At 43.7% G+C, this 24,228-nt stretch overlaps 1 protein-coding gene and 1 pseudogene across 3 annotated transcripts in view; one reads left to right on the top strand and one right to left on the bottom strand.

The window, feature by feature from the left end:
- Window positions 1–16,193, top strand: part of RPS6KA1 (ribosomal protein S6 kinase A1) — a 120,968-nt gene extending 104,775 nt beyond the window's left edge. For all 3 annotated transcript variants that reach the window (XM_084815793.1, XM_084815796.1, XM_084815795.1), the window contains 5 exons: window positions 1,024–1,185; window positions 3,228–3,304; window positions 10,242–10,359; window positions 12,456–12,593; window positions 13,974–16,193. In XM_084815793.1, coding sequence (XP_084671919.1) covers window positions 1,024–1,185; window positions 3,228–3,304; window positions 10,242–10,359; window positions 12,456–12,593; window positions 13,974–14,096 — 618 coding nt within the window. In that variant the 3' untranslated portion in view covers window positions 14,097–16,193. The remainder of the gene's footprint in view (window positions 1–1,023; window positions 1,186–3,227; window positions 3,305–10,241; window positions 10,360–12,455; window positions 12,594–13,973) is intronic.
- LOC146338063 (tRNA-dihydrouridine(16/17) synthase [NAD(P)(+)]-like pseudogene) lies at window positions 6,098–7,618 on the bottom strand (annotated as a pseudogene).
- Window positions 16,194–24,228: the final 8,035 nt, after the last annotated feature.

Raw genomic sequence — 24,228 nt, 5'->3', positions numbered from 1 at the left:
TCAGAAACTTTGCTCCTGTCCCATCATCATGTGAGATTAGACAAATAGGAACAAGAGATAGGGCCTTCTCGGTGGCAGCACCAAAAAACACTCTGGAGTGTCCTCTGTGTGGAGATCTGCTGAACTCCATCTCTTTCTGCTTTTAGGTGACCACCGAAGGCTTTTTGTCAACGAGCTTTTCAATCTTTAACAATATGTGCTTTTAAAGATTGCTCTGTTTCAATTTTTACTGTTTTTCAGTTTTGTCTTTTATTTTTGTAAGCTTCTTCGGGTGTTTTGAAATAAAAAGTGGGTAAAAATGAATGAATAAATAGCAATAATGTCTGAAAGAAGTTTAGAGAGCAATCCTAGGGTCCCTGGAGAGCATCCCAGGGACCATATGATAGTTTAGAGTCCCCCTCCCAAGGCCCTAGTCACTGCTACAACCTTGGGAGGGGGTCTCTGAGTTCTGATCCCTCTCCCCTGCCTCCTTGTAGCTGCCATGGAAAGAACTCCCTGGACATTTCCCAAGGTCGCAAATGTGGCCTCAGAGGGGAGGAAAAGGGGGCGTGTTCTGGTGGACAGGGAGGGAGCAGAAAGGCTGGGATATGAGATATCCTATGGCCTCTCCAGCCCTGGCCCAGTCCCTGGCAGCATGTCTTTGCTAGGTGGGCTCAGGGGACTGTCTATAGGGAAAACATTTAAAAGGAGGACTGAGGGGCAAAAATTGCCTCCGTCGTTCCTCCCTTCCTGTCAGTAGCAGCCCAGCAGGGTATTGGATACACAGAAGCTCAGATCAGAGGCTTCCTTCTAAGGGCAGTTAACTATTGTCTGTAAGTATTTATTTATTTATTGCATTTCTATGTGGTCCAATAGCTGAAGCTCTCTGTGCGGATCACAACAAGTCAAACCATTAAATAAAGTATGATAAAAAATAATATAACACTTTAAAAGTGTAAATCTATGGCGTAAAACCAAAATAAGAAGTTGGAAGGTGGCTATGACCAAAGGGATGACCTGTGATTTGCACTGTTGCCTTCACAGGTGGTCCACAGAGACTTGAAACCTAGCAACATCCTCTATGTAGATGAGTCTGTCAACCCAGAGTCTATTCGTATTTGCGACTTTGGCTTTGCCAAGCAACTCAGGGCGGACAATGGGCTCCTCATGACCCCTTGCTATACTGCCAACTTTGTGGCTCCAGAGGTGAGTAGCTCGTGAGCTTAGAAGAATCCGTTGTGGTCAGATTAGTCCATACAACAACCTCATTCTACTTGCTTTTACCCATTTTGGCATATGGGTGTGATGGACAAGCAGATTTTTAGCAGCTGTGGTCATCTTTCATGTGCTCTGTTTGGCCTCCTTCCTTAGCACTTTCACAGTGGTCTCCATATGAGATAGAAAAGCCGCTACTAGTTGTTAAAAGCAGTGATTCCCAAACTGTATTCTTTGTGGGGTTGAAGTGTGCCTTGAAAAATGAGGAGCGAGGAGGCCCATGCAGCACTGAGCTATGGCAGGGGTGCAGAACCTGAGGCCCAGGGGCCAAATCCAGCCCTCTGGGAGGGTCCCCAGAAGGCCACACCCCTTCCGCTGGCCCCACGTCCTTTCCCCCAACCACCAATCATTTGGTGGCTTCCCAGCTTTTGTACAGTTTTCCTCCCATTCTAAAAGGTTGAAATGCCTCTCCCAAGGCTTAGCTACAGACAGTGAGAGCTTTAAGCTAAAAGAAGCTGGTATTTTGGGCCCTGTCCCCTTTGGCCTTCAGCCTTACCCCCCTAGAATGCAGCCCTTGACAGCTTTTCCAAAGTGGTTTTGCACCCCTGGTGTATATAAAGACAAACCTACATCTGAGTTACTATAGATCTGAATTCTAACACAAAACTTTCAAGGTGGCTAGTAGAGGTTCACAAATACCTGGGTAAAGGCAACCAATTAATACTCATATTTTACAGGAGAGGAACACTGAGGCTAACAGATAACTGAACAGCAGAAATTCAACATGGCAGATATTTTTTTTTAAGTTTCAGGTTTTTTTACTATTGCGAAACTACTGGGAATCAGAACCCGTTTCTGAATTACTGCAAATCACCCATAAATGTACCAGTAGATCCTGATCTACCTTCTGTCTTCTCTTGGCCTATACAGCCTCCCTCTCTGCAAGCCTCATGGAAACAGCTAATAGAGACTATAGGGGTGTTCAGACAATCACATTGGTAAAAGAAGCCATCATGCATGCTGCATGCATGACTGCTATTTGCATAAGTCCCCACGATGAAGCACGGGTTGGCGTGTCATCTAAACCCGGCGCGGGCTTCATACCCACCCTACAACCCCTACTGCAAGTCATGGGTTATAAGGTGGGTACGAATCCAGCCCTGCTGCACTGACATGCCAACCCACGCTGCATCACAGAGAATTAGGCAAATGGTGGGCATGAGCACAGCACACGCAGGGGCTGGGGGAGAAGCCACAATGGCTTCTTCTCCTGACACGATTGTCCAAACGCAGTCAAAGACTCCAAACCTAAAATGCAAGGTCCAAGAGGAATACAATGATGATCAGAGCATGGCATACTTAAATAATAAATTAAGGTCAAAAGCTTGAGTCATTTGCTAAAGAGATTCCCGCACAGTTTGATTCCTGGAAATGAACCAGAGTCGCTTTTCCAGTAAACAGCCAATTTCACCAAATCATCTTAAGCCTAGAAAACATTATATTGTATCATGTGTTTAAGATATATAGTATGGGCAGAATTATTATCAGTTGATTCATAGGCTCCCTGACGGTTGTATGCTCTACTTGGCAAATGCAGCAGGTGTGCTGTGTCTGGACTTGTGGAGTCCATATGCATCAGTTATAGTGGCCATGTGTTGGCTTTGCCACACCTTCTACTGAACCATTGGCAGCCAAAACTGGCGGGAGCATAACTGTTCCTTCTATCCAACTACATAGAATGGTGAATTGTTGTCTGAGGCTAAACTGTGAAGCACACGCATCCCTAAATGTCTCTGAATTAGGGTTCTTGTGTGTTTTGAAGCATCTTGTTTTGGTACGTGGTGTTAAATTTCTAAGAGCAGATAAACTCATGTACTTACTTTCACTGCTTTCCTTTTTTTAGAGGCAAGGAGAGCTACCACCAGCTTAGCATTTCTCCATTTCATGTCAAATTTTATCCCATTCGTCTTGGGGATGATACTAATCTTCCATCACTTTTATTTTTCTTGATTCTCATCTTGGTTCTCATTTAGGTTTTGAAACGTCAAGGCTATGACGAGGCCTGTGATATCTGGAGCTTAGGGATTCTCCTCTACACAATGTTGGCTGGGTAGGTGCCATCATCCTTTTGTTTGGTGAACAGTTTCAGTCCTGTTTATTTATTACATTTTCATCCCATCAAATGGGTTTTAGTTGGATTTGATTGATTGATCTATTGATTTTAAATTTGTATCTGAATAAAAACAATATTTTTCAAGCAAGAGCATACTTTCATTGTGTTTTAGATGATGCATATATGTCATAGCAGCCATTTTTATCTTAGTAAGAGGCATTCCCTCCTGTGTGTGAGAAAAGGAGAATGCCTCTTTTTAAGATGGCTATCGCACTCTGCAGTTTTTATAAGCACTTGTATTAATAATAATTTTTTAAAAACTGCTCTGCCTAATTTAATCAGTGGGACTTAGACAATGGGCAGGGCTAGTCTGTGGGCCAGGAGAATCCAAAGCAGAGGAACCACCTTTTCCTGTGCCCTGCTAGGCTTGTGGTGGCAGGGCAAACGGTGTGGGGGATGAGTTTTTAGTTTCTTTTTTCCTTTTTCTGGAGGATTAAAAAAAATACCTGTTCCCTTCCCATTCATTCCAATGGAAGGGAAATAAACTGTGCTAGATCTGGGGCTGGTATCACATTTCCCCTGTTCCAGTGGTGTGACGGGGGAATGGGAGGGCTTTGGACCCTGTGGATCCACAGTGTCTCCTAACATGCCCCCAGAATCCCCCCCCCCGATGTTGTAGGAGCACCAGCTGCAGACCTTTCTGCAGCCTCACAGAGGAGGCTTATGAGGTCAGACCTCCCTCTGTGAGGGTGAACCTTTTTTTCCCTCTCTGTTCTCAGAGAGGGAGATCTGAATAATCCTATGGCTCCTAGGATACCCTTCTAGGGACCATAGGAATGCAACGTTAAATTTTTTAAGCTGTTAAATTAACTGATTCATCATTAAATGTTGTTGTCCTAGTTAATGGTTGCTTGTTGGCTATAGATGGATGCCTGCTGAACTGACCTAGTCTGCTACAAATAGCACAGATGTTAAAATAAATATATTTCTAACATCTTGTACCCTGCTGTTCTTCAGTATTTATTTACTTACAATATTTGTATACTGCTCAGCAACAAAGTCTCTGGGAGATTTTAGAGTAAAAGTTAAAGCCATAAAGTATACAAATAAAACAAACACAACATGTAAATAGAATAAGAAAAAAACCTAGCAGCAGTATAAATAAAACCAGCAACAGAGCATAACGATAGTGCAAAATACCTAAACAGTTTTTTAAGACAGAAAGGGCTGGGAAAACAAAAAGGTCTTCACCTGGCAGTGAAAAGACCACAGTGTAAATGACAGGTGAGCCTCTTGGGAGGGCATTCCACAATCGGGATGCCATCACCAAAAAGGCCCTTTCTCTGGTAGCCACCCACCTCGCCTCATTTGACAGGGGCACCTGGAGAAAGGCCTCTGAAGATGATCAAAGAGCCTTTCTACACAAGGCTTTAATTGTGCATTTGTGCTTCCTCACTCACGGTAGTTTGCAGGTCCTTTACGTGACATTGTCATCCTCCAGAGTCTGTCCTGTGCTTTCCAACCATTATCGGGGGGGGGGGGGGTCCTAACAGAGAAAGTTTAGTATTTTTTCTCAAAGGCGGTATAGAACCCTCCCGTAATTGCACGATTCTGCTATATCACAGTGCCACCTAGTGGTTGTGTAAACAGAACACAGAAAAAGGCAGAAAAAGAAAAACCCCTGGGAAAAAACATATGTAAAGGAGCTAATCTTAATCCTGTAAAGAATCCAGAAGCAGAAAGGTGCAGGTTAAAAGTCTCATGTAGAAAAACCGTTAGGGTCTGGGCAGGTATATGTGGGAGGAGATGCTCATGCTGGTAATGTGGCCCCAGGCCAGTTAGGGCCTTAAAAAATAAAACCAGCACATTGAATTGGGCCTGGAAACAGACTGGAACCTAGTGCCTGATGGCAAAGCACTGACTTAATATGATATTATCAGCCTGTCCAGGTTTAACCATGTTACTTCCCTATTTTGGACCAGCCATGGGGTTCCCAGGTGGTCTCCTTTTTGGGCACTGACCTTACTCTGACCTGCTTAGCTTCACAAAGGTTTCTGTATCGTCTGCCTTCAGACTCTAGCCCAGCAATTCCCAAGAATATCCTAACTGAAGTATATCCTCTCCTGTGTAAAAGTGATGCCACACATGCCATGCACACCCTTAGGCAGGGTGGCCCGGAACTGGTCTTACCACTAGGTGGCAGTATTTTCCTTAAATCGGCAGAAGAGATTCCTCCTCATTTTTCTTGGGAGCATCAGTTGTTAGATGGAAGAATGTAGGGCCATATGGGGCCAGAAGGGGGTCCTACTGGAGTTAGGAAGAGGCAAAGAGCAGTGGGATTGGAGATGTACCACATGAGGGGAGTGGGTAAGCAATAGCAAATCTTGAAGACCCTTTTAGCCAGGGCTCGCTAAAAGGAGAGAGCAGGATCCCCCAATAGTAGCAGGTGGACACTTATTAAAAAATATTTATTTGCCAATTTTAAAACCACACACAAAGTTTAAAACAGGCAGGCCATAACTTTAGAGGTGTCTCCAGTGCAGCGTGTTAAGGGCAGCACTTCCGGCTCTGTCCTGTGAAGTCTTTCAAACATGGCATCAAAAGCTTTCATTGCATCCTTTTTGTTTCTGTTACAGGACATTTCCCTGAGAAAGAAACTTTTCCTTAAATAAGACTTGCCAATCATTTAAGAACAGGTCTGTGGAGTCAACTGCTGTGTTTTGAAGGCAGAGATTTCTTTGTTCAGTGGACAGAGACCACTGAACAGATCCAGGTGGAGGTTTTCCAGCCTCATGCTACACTATCAATAGTTTCTTTGAGCAATATAGTCTCCTCTACTTCGCCTTGTTGAGCTGTCACTTCCATATTTTCCGTACTGAATTGGCACCTTTTCCACAGAAGGGACTTTTCATATTTGACTTTCAATAACAGACCATATCCTGGACAGTCCTCTGTCTCTGTAAAAGCCCTTTTCTAACAGCATCTGTGGCACAGGTTAAACACACATTTGTTGCCGTTTGGGTTTTCACACTTCGCATATTTGGGTTTTATAGATGGATCAAAGTTTTTATTAGGATTTCTTAATTTCTTCTTTTGTTTGTTCTTCGAAAGAGAATCTGCATTCCCATCTTCCTCATCCCCCAGAACTCATTTCCCCCATGTATTTCTTTCCATCCGACGAGCTCCATTTTCCTTTCATGTCTCCTTGGCCCTGGCCTGAGATATGGTTGACAAATCTGATGGAAGAAAGGCAGTTCACCTTTTGCCTTCTCTTCTTCCTTCAAATGGCCTATTTCTTCCTGGCAATATAATTTCCACAAGTCCCTCCTGTGTCTTTAGCCAAAGTCATCATGCAGGTATTGGTGAACTTGCAGCCAAAGCTTGAAGAGATAGCCTGGACAGAGGACAGTGAGCAAGGATACTGCTGAACTATTTCCAGGTATTTCTCAGCCGTCTCCCAGATGACAAGGTTTTCCCCCTCAAACAAAGCTGGATTATGAAGATTGGCCTCTGCACTCATGCCACCTTGAACTCCTGTCTTCTGAATACATTGTTCCACATCAGTGAGGTACTGAATGTTTCCAGTGGCAAAGCCAGGGATTTTACAGCCTTTCTCACAGCCTGTATGTGCTCCCAGGAGGCCACATCAGCAAGAGGCCCCTTCTTGTCTTCAGTGCAACCATGGATAGTCAGGAGCTGACAACCAGCCTCCTTCAGCAACTGGGCATATTTCACAGTCTTGCCAATTGCTTGGAAAACACAGATTTTGCCGGTGATAGGAACAGAAACCTTCTCATTAGTCAACACGATCATTCTCTGAAAAAGGTCCCACTCCTCCTGCAGGAATACTCTGTAGTGACCTCTCTTTGCAATCATTTGAGAACACCTCAAATTCAGGTCAGTAGCATTGCAAGTAGTCCTGAGCCAACAAAGCATCCTAGACAAACACTTCTGGAACATAGGCATGGAACTGCACCATCAAAGGTCTGTCTTCAGGCCACACATCACAATACAAGTTTTCCTTACAGTAATGGGCATCTCTCACAAAAACCTGAGCATGCAGCATAGGGGTGTAGCACAGCTGGGCTCCATGGCAGCGGCTTAACAGTCTCCAAGCCAGTTCACTCTGATCCACCATGGGAGCAACCACAAAATGGGCACCTCTCAATGATTTTCTCTAGCACCCAAAATCCATATGTTTTTTACATCTGGGCATCTTCCTCCAACTGACTCCTATGCTGTGATTATGGCCGCCCACTGAGGCAGAGTCCCAGGAAGGCTGCTTGGACAGCCAGATAATGCCTTAACCATCCCACTCCAACTGGCACTGTGGTGGTGTAACACACAAGTGGACACAGCTATGAATATCGGGCACTGCTTGCACAGTGGAGACTCCAGTGGGCCAGTTATGGCCTGGGGGAAATGAGGCAATATAGCCAAGGAGCTATAGAGTCACAGTGGCAAGTGATACTTTCTGGTGCCACAGACAAAAAATTAATATGCTTAAATGTTTACTAATGGCACTTATAGGTCGTTCTTCCTCAGAAGAGCTTGAGCAGCTTGCGTGTGGCTCCCAGACGATCTTCTGTGCAGTAGTTTTCTAGGCTAGGCCCGCGTAGCTTCACTGCATCAGGTGCCTCCTTCAGACCCTTCTCTGCACCTCTCCTAATTGTGTCCAGGGGCAGTTTTTTAAAGCCATCCAATTTGGTGACCATCACTACATCCTGTGGTAGCGAATTCCATAGTTTGCTATGGAATACGCACTGTGTGAAGAACTTCCTTTTATCTGTCCTGACAGATAAAATGTCCTGACAGATGACCCTGGGTTCTAGGGTTCTAAGATTATGAGAGAGGGAGAAAAATGTCTCCCTAGCCACATTCTCCACACCATGCATAATTCTGTACACCTCTATCGTGTCTCTCCTTACTCACCTTTTCTCTAAGTTAAACAGCCCCAGACATTGTAACCTTTTGTCATAAAGGAGCTGTGACAAGTGGGGCATGAACAAAATGTTGCCACGTGGAGCGCTTCTGTTCAGGGTGCCAGCCAGTTAGCCAGCCATGCCTCCTTCCAGGATACTCCCTTCCACTCCCCTTCCTGGTTTTCCATCCCCACCCCACCCCAAATAGTCAATCAACATTCCGTGCTCACTGAGCATGCTCAGTCCTTATTGGCTGACTGGGTATTCTCCCCGCTTTTAGGGTTTTTCCCCTAAATATTTTGTGTACTTCTGCAAACCTTGGGGTTCCCCAAAACGGCTGATACGACCCTCTTGTGTGGTGTAGGTGGTGCTCTTTTGGCAAACATGGAGAATGATTTTGCTGGGAGGATATAAGATATTTTGTTAAATATTATGTTGTTGAAATGCTGTTTTATACTAGTTGATGTCTCTTTGAATTTGGTATGGTACTTATTTATCATTTAGCTGTACTTTTATTATGATTATTATATGGATTGTATATTTTTACATTGGTTGTTTTGCACTTATTGTCATAACATGCCTTCTGTCAATTTTAGCAGTGATTTGTGAGGAAGGAAGAGGTGGTCTGGTGACTTAATATCTTGAATTGCATAGGATCATAGAAAGCTGCCTTATACCACTGCTCCATCTATTCTAGTATTGTCTACTCTAACCGGCAGGTGCACTACAGTATCTCAGGCAGAGAGAGATCTTATTATTTTGTAATTTATTTTTAGGTGGCTTTCAAGGGTAGAACCTTCTCAAGGCCACATACAAGATAAAAACCATACAAAATAGATACAATAAAAATTCAATAAACACATATTCAGTGAAAGTTCTATAAAAACAGATTACAAATAAAAAAATCAACGAAACCAGAAATTTCCCATAAAACCACCAGCTCAAGAACTACAGAAAAGCCAGTGAAAACAGATGGTCTTCCAAGCTTTCCTGAACACCTGGAAGGAAGGGGCCTGATGAACCCACATGGGAGTGGATTCCAGAGGGGTGGGGTCACCACTGAGAAGGCCCTCTCCCTTGTACTTACCAGCCTAAACGCCCTCTGCTGATGACCTCAAGAGTGCTATCAGGCTGGTACAGGTCTTTTCCATCACCTGCTAACTGGAGACGCCAGGGATTGAACCAGCAAAGCACATATTCTACCGAGTCGTGGCCCCACTCCTCTCATGCACTGGACAAAGAGTAGGTCAGCAACTGTTTCTTGAGGCACCCCCATTAAAACACAGCTCTCTGTTCTCAGCTGATGAGTACTGTTTAAAACCATTTTAAAGGGGAGTTGGGAGCCATTGGCTCCTTTTCAGACCATCTAAGCAGGGATTTTCCATGTGGTCACTACTGATATGGGCCACCAAGGATCATCTGTTTCTTAAAGGATTAAGAAACACTTGTAAATGTAAAAATTGCAACAGACATATTATTATTAATAACTAAAACTGTAGTGAGCCTGAAGGTCATTCGGGCCAACTCTTTGCCCTGCAGCAAAGTCTCCAATTCCTAACCAATCATTAACAGACTAGACCCTATGATTCAGCTTTATAATTGGGTGCACTGACTTATTGCATGCTCATAATTATAATGAATTATGAAATCTGCTAGTGCAGAGCATGTGTGTGTGTCTCTGTCTGTCTGTCTCCTGAGAATCCCAGTATTGGTAGAAGGTTTCTTTTTGTTTTTTTAAAGAATAGCTTGTGCAGTAAGACTTGAAAGTGAAAGTAGTGTTTGCTGAAGTCTCTGGGTAGGAATTACATGGATTCCCTGCTGGCTGGGGGTGGGGTGGAGGTAGGGGCTGAAAGATTAATTTCTTCTTTCCCTGGGGTGGGGTGCAGTCCCACCCTCTCCATGCCCTTCACCTCATTCCTCCGACCGCTCCGTGCTTCCCATCCCTCATTTCCATCTAATAATCTAGCACTGCAATTTTTAAAAAACAAACCAAAACCAATTTCCTCTTGCAGGTACACTCCATTTGCAAATGGGCCCAACGACACCCCCGAGGAGATCCTTACTCGGATAGGTGGGGGGAAATTTTCCCTCAGAGGGGGAAACTGGGACACAGTTTCTGATGCGGCCAAGGTAAGGTTTAGGATTTTATTTATTGTTTATTTATTATTACATTTACAAACTTCCTGTTTTTCCTCTTTCAGGGAACCCAAGGGGACTTACATGGCCCTCCTCCTGTCCATTTTATCCTCACAACAACCCTGTGTGGTAGGGTAGGCTGAGAGTCAGTGACTGGCCAAAAGTCACCCAGTGAGCTTCATGGTCAGTGGGGACTAGAGCCCGGATCTCCCGACTCCCAGTTCAACACAGTAACCACTACACCACACTGGCTTTCAGTTCAAAGCAGAGGCCAGGGGTTGACTCTGCCTTCTTCCACCGTCATTCTGCTAGGATTTGACAAAGAGCAGGGCTCAGTATATTCCTGGGCTCCAACAGTGTTTTCCAAAGGAAAGAACCCCAGTTCCCTGAAAGATGACCCTTCATTTTTGCCATTAGCAAAAGAACTTCTCTAGAACAAAGATGGGGAACTCATAACCTTGCAGATGTTGTTGGACTCCAACTCCCATCAGTCTCAGCCAGCATGGACAATGGTCAGGGATGATGGGAGCTGTAGTCCAACAGCATCTGGAGGGCCATCTAGAGCAGAATTTGAGATTCCTTAGTGTATCTACTTGTTCTTTCTCATTTCAAATCTTGTGGACAGAAAGATTTTCAGGCAGGATTTGCAAGGCTGTGTAGTCTGTTCCCTGAGTGGCCTCTGTGGCTTCCCTTTGTGTTGCCCCAATGCTGTCATCCCTTTTGCCCTCATTTCTGTTTCTGCACCTTCTCTCCCCTCTGGCCCTAAAATCCAAACTGCAAAAATGCAACATGCAGGTCCCAGAAAAGGGTGTCATGTGACTGAGCACCTTTTGTAGAACAGGCAGACTTACATAAATGGCTTTTAATGTTGACTCTTGCTTGCAGAACTTCGCAAGCCCTTTGCAAAAAATGTGAATTGTAATTTGGCATGCAGCGTAAACTAATTAATTTGGATCAGAGCATGAACAGTCGCCCAGCCCCATCCATGGCAATGGCATGAATTTTCCTTTACCCACTGGGTGGACACAAGTGAAGTTTAGACTACTAACATTCTTTGAAATATTGGGCCTGGGGATCACCATGTTTTTTGACAGCGGTCATGTGGGGGGTTTTTTGTGGTGGCAGGTATTTTTTTCTCCCACAGCACCCTGGATTGACTCAACCTCCAGGAAAGGGGGAGTTGGGTGGGGGGACTAAAATGGTTACTGGAAGCTGCTTGATACTGAACTGCAAGGAGAAATAAGGTTTTTTTTTAATTTAAAAGAGGCTCTAGGGCATGCACTAGCCTTGTCCCACTAACACTCTCCCCACAAATGCTGTAGCCCTAACATATGCCCAAGGGTGCTGTGTGCTGATGCTACCCCGGGGCTCCAATTGGGAAAGAGGAGGCAAAGCAAGCATACAACCCAGGAAGTCCAGCCTCACCTCCTGCTGTAGTGGACTGGGAAGTTGCTCTCAGTCTTTTTGGAATACAGAACATTCCCCCCATGGAGTGACAGTGATTTATGTAGCCGTCCTACCAACGGATCACTTTTTACAAGGAAAGGGGTAGGAGGAAAGAGAGAATTGCGGGCGGGGGGGGGGACTGTGCTTCCAGACGGAGGAGTCCAAGTGCTAACATTCAAAAGCACTTTGTAGCCATTTTGTCTTTTTTTCCTTAACATTTTTTTTTTTTTTTGGTAAGAAGACAGACAGAAGAAATGGTGGGAAAACACAGAAGGGCTGCAAATGGAAGACTATGACATCTAGACCTCCTGTAAAATTAAGTAGATGAGGCGGTTGAATTGCACAGTAAAAGCCTCATCTGGAAGCACCCGTAGTGGGTTCCCCAAATGATAAAATTGACAGTGATATCTTAAGAGAGGACCAAAAATTACTCTCTGGAGAGGAAAGCTTTACATCTACATTTGGCTATCAAGGTACAATTGCTCCCAAACAACCAAAGTGATTCTGAGAGCAAGCCTCAAATAAATATAGCCAAGACCTTTCAAAAAAGCTGCATGGTCTTTAGTCCAACCTGTGACTTTCCCAGTCACCCACATGTGAAAAGAAGGCATACTGCAACTATAGTCTCTGAATGCTTATTGCAGGACCTAGTATCAAAGATGCTCCATGTTGACCCTCATCAGCGCCTGACTGCCAAACAAGTGCTCCAACACCCATGGATAACCCAGAAGGACAGGTTGCCACAGAGCCAGTTGAGTCACCAGGATGTACAGCTTGTAAAGGTACAAAACTGTGATTGGGGTGGAGGGGTTTGCATGCTTCCAGTGCTGTCCCATTATAGATAATATATGGGCTATGGAAATATCTGCTCTCTTCCCCCATCCTCTGCCCCTCCAGAAACCCAGCAATAGCTAAGGTGTTCAGGGAGGATCTTGTCCATTAAGACTCTTCTTTCCCTACCCCCAAAGCATCCTACACAATAGCAAAGTGTTTCTTCTTTGCCACATCTAACTGCCCTAACCTTTTCCCAATCTCCATCTCCCTTGATCAGTGAGAAGAGAGTCAGAAAAATACTTGGGACCATAGCTCCGTGATAGAGCACATGCTCTACTTGTAGAAAGCCCTAGGTACAGTCCCTGGCATGTCCAGTTCAAAAAGGATCTTGGGTAGCAGTTGAAAGACCCTTCTCTGCCTGAGTCCCTGGACAGCTAATGCCAGAGTACACCACACTGGGCTAGATGGACAAGTGGGCTGACCTGGCACTCCGGCTTTTTCGGGTTTTTCAAAGCATATCAGTGGCTAACAAAATTACAATAAAAAGCAAAGAACATGAAAACCATTGAACACATAACTACATTAAAAGCAGCAGCAACCGAAACAGCAGCTGTCACTATTCTTTCTGTTAGGCAGCCCTTCGTTCTCTCCAAATTCTGTAAGAAATAATGCCTTGGGAAGGCATTTCATATTACTGGGGCAACTGTGAGAAGGTTCTGCTCCTAGTGGATGCTGTCTTGTGCCTGTAAAAGGTGGAACTCTGAGCAGGAACTATCTCAAAACTGTGTGTGTGTGTGTGTGTGTGTGTGTGTGAGAGAGAGAGAGAGAGAGAGAGAGAGAGAGAGAGAGAGAGAGAGAGACTTTGGACTCAGACCAGTTAAGGCTTTATAGGTTAAAACCATCACCTAAGAACTGGGCCTGGAAACACTAGCACAACTATTGTACAACAGGGCTAATATACTCTTGGCAATCACTCCTACCAGGAAACAGCCATCTAGGCAGAAGGAGGACCACTGTAAGGATGTTGCCCACAAGAATTGGCCCTATGGGATAACTGCTGCAGGACTCATTACCTATGGGATAATTGCCTGGGTTTTAGGGCAGTTTCACACATTACATGGGCTTGCTGTCAAAAGTACATTAAACAGGGAAACTGCAGCCAATTCTGACTCCCTAAAAAGCATACCTGATATGATGCATGTGTCTACAAACATATATTGACTATGTTCGTATGTTGCTTTTTTCAGAGGAGCAAAGCAATTTGTGGTGTGACTCTTGCTTGCTTGACTTGGCTTTCTTTCGGGTTCTTGGTTTGGTCTTGGGTGGGGTTGCCTCCTGTATGTGTGTATGTCTCCCAGGCAAACACCTGTGGCTTTTCTCTCTCCTAGGGTGCCATGGCTGCCACGTACTCTGCGTTGAACAACTCCAAGCCAGGCCCTCAGCTGAAGCCCATCGAGTCCTCCTTCCTGGCACAGAGGCGAGTCAAGAAGCTCCCATCTACCACACTGTGACTTGGGAAAGCTGGGTGCCCCCCACCCACCACCCGTGCTGCTTCCCTTGACTCTGCACAAGCTTTCCTGAACTTCCAGGGGAGCAAGTAAATGTCATCCCAGCAAGAAGTTGATTTTGAGGCACTTCCTCAAATGCACATCAGGGCCAAGTGCCTTCAGAAAGACTAGCTCTTGTTCTCCTATTTTTGTTTTGTTTTTGTTTTAAGTGTACAGAGATACTATTTGTAAAGGGATCTATCTAGGTGTATCTGAGAAGTTGAACATGCTTGTTCATGGCTTGCTGCCTGTGACACAGCCAGTCTCTCCAGCTGCAAGCAGCCAAGCCTTGGACAAGTGGATGCCTCTGTAAGCGAAACCTGGTACAGCTGGAACAACATTCTCTCTTTCCCTCTCATCAAGATCACTCCAATGGAGGGGATTCTTTTTAGGATCCCCTCTGTACAGACTATGAGTTCTTGTGTGCACAAGCTTCTTCAGTGTCATGGCCCCCCCATCTTCCAAGCCCTGTGCTGACATCCAAGAGGATTTTGAACCACTCTCTCTTCTCTTCCCCCCCCCAATCCCCCTTTGGACATCACGCTATCAGACACCCCAACCTGCAGGGCTGGAATTACTACTCTTTTTCTATATTCTTCAATCCAGCTGCCTCTTAGACCTCTGCGAGATTATATCTAGCTTTTGAATGTGCAATGGCCTTCTAAGAAAGCTGTTTTCCCACAGGGATGATGTCAGGTTTTCTAGGTGAGGATTGTCTTTTTTGTTTTTAAAAACTCTCTCTGTCAAATAGCACAATCCAGAGCCTCATGATGCAAAGTGCAAAAAATCAGCTTTGCTTTCGTTTTCTTTTTTTAAATTTAACTGATTCTGTGGCTGGTAACTCAGGGTTTCTGTCTGAATTTTCAAATAAAACATATCATGCAGTTTAAGTTATTTTACGATTGACCTTGTACTTCCCTGTCCATCGTTGTTGTATTGTAGGGCTCCTTCTGTGTTGCACTTGATCTGAAGATAATAGGTTTACCTGACTCACTCCTAAATACAAGTATTGTAATCTCAATTTATTGTCCCTCTGTGTAGTTTGCAAATCACAGTAATCTTAATGTGTTAGAGAATGCATTACTGTGCGTGTGTGCGTGTGTATAAGAACCTACTGAATGCTAGAATTTCTTCTATAGAAAGCTGAACATGTCTCAGAGATCCCTCCCAATATAGTTCAAACTAGACATGGAGGCAGCTGTGTTTTTTTTAAATCATGTGGCTGCCTGATTCATTTAGAACGCATAAGTGGGAATCTGTTACATCAAAAGGAATGCACAGCAGAGGGGAGCTGAATCCTTGTTTGTCTTTCCTTACCTCCCCATGCTTAGTCCAACTTCTTTCAGCCTATCTCACTTCTAGTATCAGAGTTGGACTAGTATAACTGCCTGCTGCAGTGGAGTGTGCGTTAGTTCCCCCCCCACTGGTGTGCACTATTTTAATATAAAAATTAGAACCCACCCCTCACTTTATAGGTGGACAGGGATGGTAATACATGAGTAACAAATATAGCTGACCCCATTGCATCCAGTTTGTCCCCAAGATAAAGAAACATTTTCCCCAACTGGTAGTCAAATAGAGATCCTGTATAGCTTTGTACTGTTATTATACACTTCTCCTCCTCCCACCTTTCTTTCTCCATGCATCTGTTCCTCCCTGCAATATTTTCATTCTGGGTTCAGTAATCTGGGCTCCTTCCTGGGTTTCCCACTATCACTATTGAACTCATTTCTCAGTGACATTTTGGGGCATGTTCTCAAAATGTGGATGTTGGTCTTTAATATATTAACATATAGTGAATTTCCAACACTTTTGATACATGTTTCTAGGAATATTTTCAATTTCTTTCTATAAATCTTAAGGTTTTTAAATTATGAACTAATTAATTTGGGGGTAGGGGGAATCACAATAACTACCATGGACCAGAGTTTGGAAGAGACACTATACAGGTTCATATTCTATCTTCACAGGGTAAGAACACTGGATTTTTAATAAAGTTATTTAAGAAAATAGATACCCTGCCATTCCGTTGTGATCACAATGCTCAGGGCAGCTCCCAGCAAATTAAAAACAATTATAAAATAATTTTAAAAGTTAACAATACAATAAAAACAGGAGATGGGCACATCAGATAAAAACAGCTTGAGAACAAGAGATCTAGTCCATTTAAGAATGCTGCAACCCAGCAGGTCAAATACCTGCCAGACCATAAACATTTTGGCTAGGCAGTAGAAAGCTGGGGGAGGGCGGGGGGATAAGTTCCAAAACCTAGGTGCAATCACAGAGAAGATCCTTTCCCATGACCCAACCAGTTGTGCCTCCACAACCAGTGGAATGAAACGCAGAGCTTCCCCTGCATATCTTAAAGAGCAGGCATTTTCCTATGGGAGAAAACAGTGATTTAGGTAGCAGGGGGTTGAGCCATTTAGGGCTTTAAGGGAAACAATAAACACCTTGATTTGTGCCCAGAATCAACTTGGAAACCAGTGCAGCTGTTGTCAAATAGGTGTCATGTGCTCCCACTTGTTGCTTTCCCTTCACTTCTGATGCTGACATATAACCTGCAGCTGCTATGACCAGAGTATTTCCTTGGCAACCAAGATGCTTCCTTCTAAATGAAAGTACTGGGAGGATCTCTCTCTTGTTCCTGCTTAGAGCTAATCTAAACAATAAAACAGTTCAGCAACTAGGAATCTCTAACCTTAGTTCCTGCTTTTAAGAGTCTCTACAACGTGCTGAATTGTTCAGTGCTGAGTTTGCTATCTTGGCTGAATACAGAGAGCCATTTTATTAAGCGATAACTTACCCCAGGCTAGCATCAAGGGTACGCATGGTCAGGCACCTGCTGAGGGCCCACATTCTAGCAGGGGCCCAGTGACAAGAGCCCCCTGGAGTTGCTGCTCCTCTTCACCACTGCAACCTGCTTGTTCACCTGCCTCTCATTCTGGCCCAGACGATGGGGCTGGTGAGAAGAACAAGGAGCAGTAGATGCCACGGCCTAGTTGCTTATTGGCTCTCTGCCAGTCAAGTGAGCAAGTGATAGCAATGTTGAGAAAGTGGAGGAGAAGCAATAGCAGCTGGTGGCAATGGCAGTTAGAAGGTAGACTCACCGAGGGAGGGACCCCATTGAAGGTGTCTTGCCCAAGGGCCCTCAAAATCCTGGAGCCAGCACTGCAGTGTCAGCAAGTATTTGGTGAGCCAAATTCAAATCTGGGTTACCAAAGTGTTGCTGGACACTGGCAAGTTTTTGAGTTGTCAGTTAAATTAGGAGCTCTGTGGTAGAGTACATGCTTTGTATGCAGAAGGTCCCAGGTTCGATCTCTGGTGTATCCAGTTAAAAGAATCGGGTAGCAAGTAATGGAAAGGATACCTGCGTGAGAAACCACCTCCAGACAGAGTAAATAATACTGAGCTAGATTGACATATTGTCTGACTTAGGATAGGGCAGCTTCCTAATGATGATAAACGCCCCATACATCTGCACCTGAGTAGAAATCCAGGGGGACTTGGGGTGGGGGAATCTCACTATGTTGTTGGGGGTGAAAAAGCTGTAGGCCTGTCCAGCTAGCATAGCCAATGGACAGAGATTATGGGAGTTGGACCAATTGTCTGCTTTGGTAAGGTATCTTCCTATATTCCCAAGCACTTGGATTATACACATATATAATTCCCTCTAATAGTGAACTCAGATGGTGAGTGCCAACAGCACTGCAGCCAGAAGGGGGCCACTGAGAAACAGGAGGGCAGCATTGGTCTGCACAGGAGAATTAACAGTTCTGCAAAACTACAAGAACATATTTACAAACAAACTAATGCAGCGCATACACACCCAAAGCAAATCAAAATCCCAGGACTGAGTATGCTCAGCGACTATATAATGTTGAGTATTGGTCAGAAAAGAAAAACAGCAGAGGAGCATGAAAGAGTGGAATGGCCTGCTTGGTAGTGGGCTCTCCCACACTGGAGGCATTCAAGATGAGGCTGGACAGCCATCTGTCAGGGATGCTCTGACGTGAATTCCTGCATTGAGCAGGGGGGTGGGCTTGATGGTCTTGTAGGCCCCTTCCAACCCTACTATTCTATGATACACTGTAATGTTTTGTCTCTGGTCCCACTTGTGCAATATACGATACCAGAATACTGCACCTCGTTTTATAACTAGTTCCAAGCCCTATCGCCGCCTGTTGTGGTACAGAACAGTGCTAGCAGTCAGACTAATTTATATACAGTGGTTCTGAAGCAACAGCAGTTAACAAACCCAGGCTCCTCTTCACCATGTTAGGACGGTCCTGCCCAACATACAATTATTTGTTTGTTTATTACATTTATATCCCACCTTTTTTCCTCTGTAAGGAACCCAAGGCAGCGTATATAATCCTCCTCTCCATTTTATTCTCACAACAACAACCCTGTGAGGTAGGTTAGGCTGAGAGTCTGTGACTGGCCAAAGTTGCCCAGTGAGCTTCCATGGCTGAGTGGGGACTAGAACCTGGATCTCCTAACTCCCAATCCAACACTCTAGCCACTATACCACACTGGCTCTCAATTAATGGAAAGTTTGGCTAAATGGAGGCCAGAGTACCACTTATTCCCACCCACCCACCATGATTTCTTTTTTTAAACCCTCTTTTTTATTTTACTACAGTAATGTCAGTGGGTTCATATCATTGGTATATTTGAGTTTCTGTTATCTGATAACGCCAATTTTTTGGATACATGTAGGTATTCTTGGGCTAGTTTATCCTCCTATCCTATCGTTCCACACTTGTCTTCAGCATATATTACAGAATAGCCAAAATGGCTTTTTTCTGGGGAGGTGGGGAGAAAGGGATACAACTTAAATCATATTTAGCCCTTACTAGTTGAAGGTGCCATGCATTCATTGATCTATAGCAAGGGGGAGATGTCTTTCATAGAATAGTAGAATCATAGAATAGTAGGGTTGGAAGGGGCCTACAAGGCCATCGAGTCCAACCCCCTGCTCAATGCAGGAATCCAAGTCTTTATGGGGGCAGTTCCCAGTATGTATACAAAGAATGATGAGAAGCACCAAGCCAGGTGCCCCAAACTGGGAAAATGTTGAAGAAAAGGTAGTGGATGTTTTACTACTGGAATATCTGTGATATTTCAAACATATGAGGAAGAGTTGAAAGAGTGGAGTATGTTTAGCCTGGAGGAGAGATTAAGAGGAGACATGATAGCAGTCTTCAAATATCTGAATGGCTGTCACGCAGAAGATGGAGCAGACTTGTTCTCTGTTAATACAAGAACAGGATTAGAACTAATGAGTGGAAATTGCAGGGAAGTATAATTTGGCTAAATGCTAATAGAAACTTCCTAATGGTAAGAACTGTTTGTCTGCCTTAGGAGATGTTGGGCTGTCCTTCACTGGAGGTATTTAAGAAGAGGATGGAGAGCCATCTCATACAGATACTATAGTAGTTGCAAGTTTCCTGCATGGAACAGGGTTGGACTAGATGACCTCTGAGATTTCTCCCAACTAGGGATGTTGGGGGAAATCTGCCAAGGATTCAAATGAGTTCAGATTTCTGTGAATCTGACCTGTGGATTCCGCAGCAGACCAGCTTTCCCCGAGTAGCACAGAGTGAGGACTCAACAAAATAAGAACATTGGTCCTCTGTGTCACCTTTGGATTTGTGGTCTGGGTTTTTTTTTTACTTTCCAGAATTTTACTCAAATTTAGTCATTGAAAAATATGTAAAATAAAAAATACCGGCTGAAAATATGCATTTCCCCCATCGGCTAAAGCATGTAAATGTGCATTTGGAGGGATGATTTGCACATTTGTACAAGTGCGAATTTGCACAAATTTGGGAAATCAGAAAACCCCCAGTTCTACTCATGAATAGACATGAAATGCAGACAGAGCAGATTTTACAAAGTCCAAACATCCTACTCCCAACCTTATGGTTCTATGAGAACTTGGCAATACACCAACATAAATGCAGATAAAGGGTCTGATCTACAACTCTGTCAAGCCACGCAGCAGTATAGGCATTGTGCTGATGCCAGTACCCACAATCCTGACAAACTCCAGCTATATCTAGGCTCTGGATGCTTTTGGTGCAGGTGGGAGGTGCCATTTTAATAGCCCCTCAAAGGGTGCTGTAAACCTGTGGCCTGTTGTGATTGGTCTGATCAAGTGCCAAACTTTCAGCCAGGAAAGGGGATGAGCAGTAAGTGTGTGGTTTGTAATCTCTGATTGTCAGGTACATTCTGACATTTGCTGGGACCTGGCTGCCTGCACTTCCTGGGAGGGAGTGGGGTGTGTCGGCGGAGTGCATGGGAAAAGTTGTGGGTAGAGGTCATTGGAAACAAAGGTGACACAGAGGACCAATGTTCTTATTTTTCCGAGTCCTCATATGTAGACTTTAGAGAATGTCCCATCCCCCCAGTGCTTGAATTGCACGAGGGTGCTGGTCTCCCTTTGGTAGCATTTTAATGGCCTTCAGGGGGCATGATTTGGGGCCCTCTTCCTCTTCTCCAGCGGCCTCCTACCTGGATCTGTCTACCATGTCTCTCTGTATCTATGTGAGGCTGAACCCTGAAGTGAGCTTACTTCTACGTAAAATGGCTAGAATTTTCTGGTAAATAGCACTGCACATTAAACAAGTATTTGAATTGTTCTCCCTTACACCCTGAGCTCAGGGCAGTTAGACAGGTGAGGAGGCTGGACACACTAATTGACTGGTATTATTAATTCAAAAAAGATCAAAATCATTTTTTAATCTTAAAAACATCCACATTGTTTGTACTCAGAGCTTTGCAATAGGCCACCCGGTTGCCATTGGTGAACAACTCTCACTTTGAGGTGACTAACCAAGGCAGCTTTAGGGGGGGGGGAAATACTCTTTTTCCCTTCCGCACCCTGCCACTTTTTTGAGGCCACGTATGACTTAACATAGACTAGGCTAGTGTTAACTTGGTGAATTTCCTTGTAAGGCAGAGTTAAAAGGTGGATTCTTGTTCTGAAAAAATGAAAGGCCACTCACCAGTCTATACTGCAGAGTGGTTAGGGAGCTACAAATGAGAGAACAAATACAAAGCACCTTGTATGCTAAGTGCTATATAAACTAATAATGAAGAAACACTGTCTTAGTTGCAAATGAACCATAGTCAGGATATCGCCTGGTGTTTTGGACATGACAGGATGAATTCCCAGCATTGTTTGTACACAGCACCAGTCCAGCATGCTGTTTTATTCCAATGATTCAACTACATTCTGACCACTTTAGGCATTGGAAGCGGTATGGGTTGAACCACACTTGCATCAGAAACTCTCACCAGTTTTACCTCCACTTTAAGATACATTGTAAATCAAACATTTCCAGTATTTACAATTGTTACAAAGCTATTGAATGAAGCAGGAGACTGGATTTCCATTTCTTTCTCAATCAGGACACCTGCTCCCTTTTCTCTGCCCCATCAATCCAGTGACTGGTCTGTCTCAATTATGTCAATTAGAGATTCAGTGCTGCCTTATTGAACAAGGATGGTTTTTCTCCTCCCTTGATAGAACTGGAATCCAAACTGCTGATGTTATCAGTTTTATGTTGGTTTGCAGATTAGAAAATTATAGTTTTCATGGGAAGATTATGCTGACTGAAAAGTAACAAGCATTTGTTTTAATATTCAAAGTCTATTGAGATTTTCAATTCCAGGTACACTAGTACCTTTCCTATGTAACTATTGATGTGTTTGTTGTAGTAACCCTTTCCCCCTCTTCTCCAGCTTTTTCTAGATTGTCTTACCATGCATCTAAGCACCAGTCTTTTTTCAGTGAGTATTCTTGTGTGTCTTGAATTTTTATATCTATATTTTATATCTATTTTTACATGTGAGCCTGCTCCCTCCCCACTCCACCTCACCTCATCAGTCAACACATGTTCACCAATGTTCTAACTATTCAGACTTGCTGCTAGGCTTTGAAACAGCCATTAATTATATTATTCAAAGGCTATCAACAAAGTAAACAACAAACAGCAGAAGAATTATGCAAAGAATGTGCAGACAGATTTCAATGAACTGGAGAAGGCAAAAGCTGTGGTCTTTAATTTTTACATTGGTGAAGAATGGCTGGCCATACAGCCCTATAGATGCATATTATACTTTGTGTTAGGGTGAAAAAATAGGAGCAGAGCTATGAAGATTAAAAAGCACTGGACCTCACTGAGTGGGCTGATGGATCAAAACCATGGATGTTACTTGTCATTGTACTTCTTGAACAAGATACACCTCTGTGTAGATATGCATATGGCCAATAAATGAGAGAGAGATATTATAACACAAACAATAAATGACACAGTACTAGACCTCAAGTGTTCAGAACACCAGATAATTATTCTTCAAGCATCATCTGAATGCAGGATACCATCAACTGGAGCTGAATCCTATTCCAGATTCATTACTACATGTTCCACCCATGTTGGCCTAAGGAGATACAAGTAACTCAATTATGGGGTATCAGCAGCAGAGGTATTTCGAAAAGTCATTTGTGAATCATTGTCAACAATCCCAGGAGTGAAAAATCTTAGTGATGACATCAGTGTGCACAGCAGATTAAAAGCAGTATTTCAGCAACTGAGAGAAATATTACTCAATGACAGAAAATGTAAATTCAATCAAAGTTCTCTAGAATTCTGTAGATGTGTTGCTAATGATGGGACCTCAGTAGACCCAAAGAAAATATTAGCTGTTCAAACAGCGAGAGGATAGAGCAATGTAAGCAAGATTAGTTAGTACCTGTAGATTTCTAATCAACTGTGTGTCAAGATTTATCCTTAACTATCCTGCATTCACAAGGACAAGAAATGAGAGCATCCTTTACAATCTAAAAGATAAATTAAACACCATCTCTATAATGGCATATCTTTAGCCTCAACAAACCTGGAATGGCCATAGCTCAGTGGTAGAGCACATGCTTTGTCTGCAGAAGGTTCTAGGTTCAATTTCTGGCATTTCCAGGTAAGGCTGGGAAAGACCTCTGCCTGAAACCCTGGAGAGCCACTGCCAGTCAGTGCAGAAAATACTGAGCAAGATGGACCAAAAATCAGACTTGGTAAAAGGCAGCTTCTTAGTTTCTTCTGAAGTAATTGTAGATGATGAAGCCTACTTAGATGTACAGTAATCTCAATGCAGTCTACTTGTGTGTGTAGTCAGTGTGATGTGGTGGTTAAAGTGCCTCTAAGTCTAGCAGAGAGCAGGATAGACTTACCAGAATATCTCCTCTCTCTGGTTTTAGAGGGAATGGGAAGTGCACTATGGGATATCACCTGACAAGTCACCAGTGAACAATATTGCCCCCAAGGTTAAGAACATTCCTTATCCACCACCCAAAAGTAAAAGGATTTTGTCACTGCAATAAAACACATTGCTGATACTTTGCTGTGGGATAAAAGTAAAACATGAGAGCATTATCTCATCCTATTCCATCAGGCCCACTTTATTGCAGTACTGCCTCTTTCTTTCACTTGTTAAAATCCCTTGTCTCTCCATCCCTAATGCTCTGTCTTCAACTACCTTTGGCCCCTCTTCTCCATTGCTTGCAATGCTTCAATACTTAATACTGAAGGAGCAAAACCTGGTTCATAAAAATGTATTGCCCTATCGACTTTTGTGGCTTTCACTCTCCTGCTTTAACCAATATGGCAAGTGCTCATTCCATACAGAAGCATGATGCTAGATGGCTACACTTCTGACCTGATGGCTGACAATTTTCTGCTTTCAAATTAAAGAGAAAACGAAATTAGAAAATTAATTGTTTGCTGCGTTTTTGCTAGGTGTTGTGTCAGCTGTCTTAAGCATGGTAGCCAATTGAAAGCTCAACTTGAGCCATCCTGTGTAGGAGGCGGAGCTCTGTGTTGAGGCTTGCTATCCACAGAGTGCCAATCACATTAATTTTAAATTACTTCTGTACAGCCTGGTGTCAAAATGATTAAAGCATGAAGAGGAAAGCAGAGAGGCACAGATTTACCTTGCACTTACAGCAAGGACACAATTTTTTTTATCTTTCTGCAGCCTCCAAACTTGTGGAAACCTTAAAATATTTGTCCTCTATACTGATACCCAAGCTTTT

The sequence above is a fragment of the Heloderma suspectum genome, chromosome 10, assembly GCF_057233095.1.
Source record: "Heloderma suspectum isolate Gila_16-S chromosome 10, 16-S_ref, whole genome shotgun sequence".
NCBI classification, from domain to species: domain Eukaryota; kingdom Metazoa; phylum Chordata; class Lepidosauria; order Squamata; family Helodermatidae; genus Heloderma; species Heloderma suspectum.
Note: the sequence above shows the minus strand (reverse complement) of the source record. Positions and strands in the feature narration are given on the sequence as shown.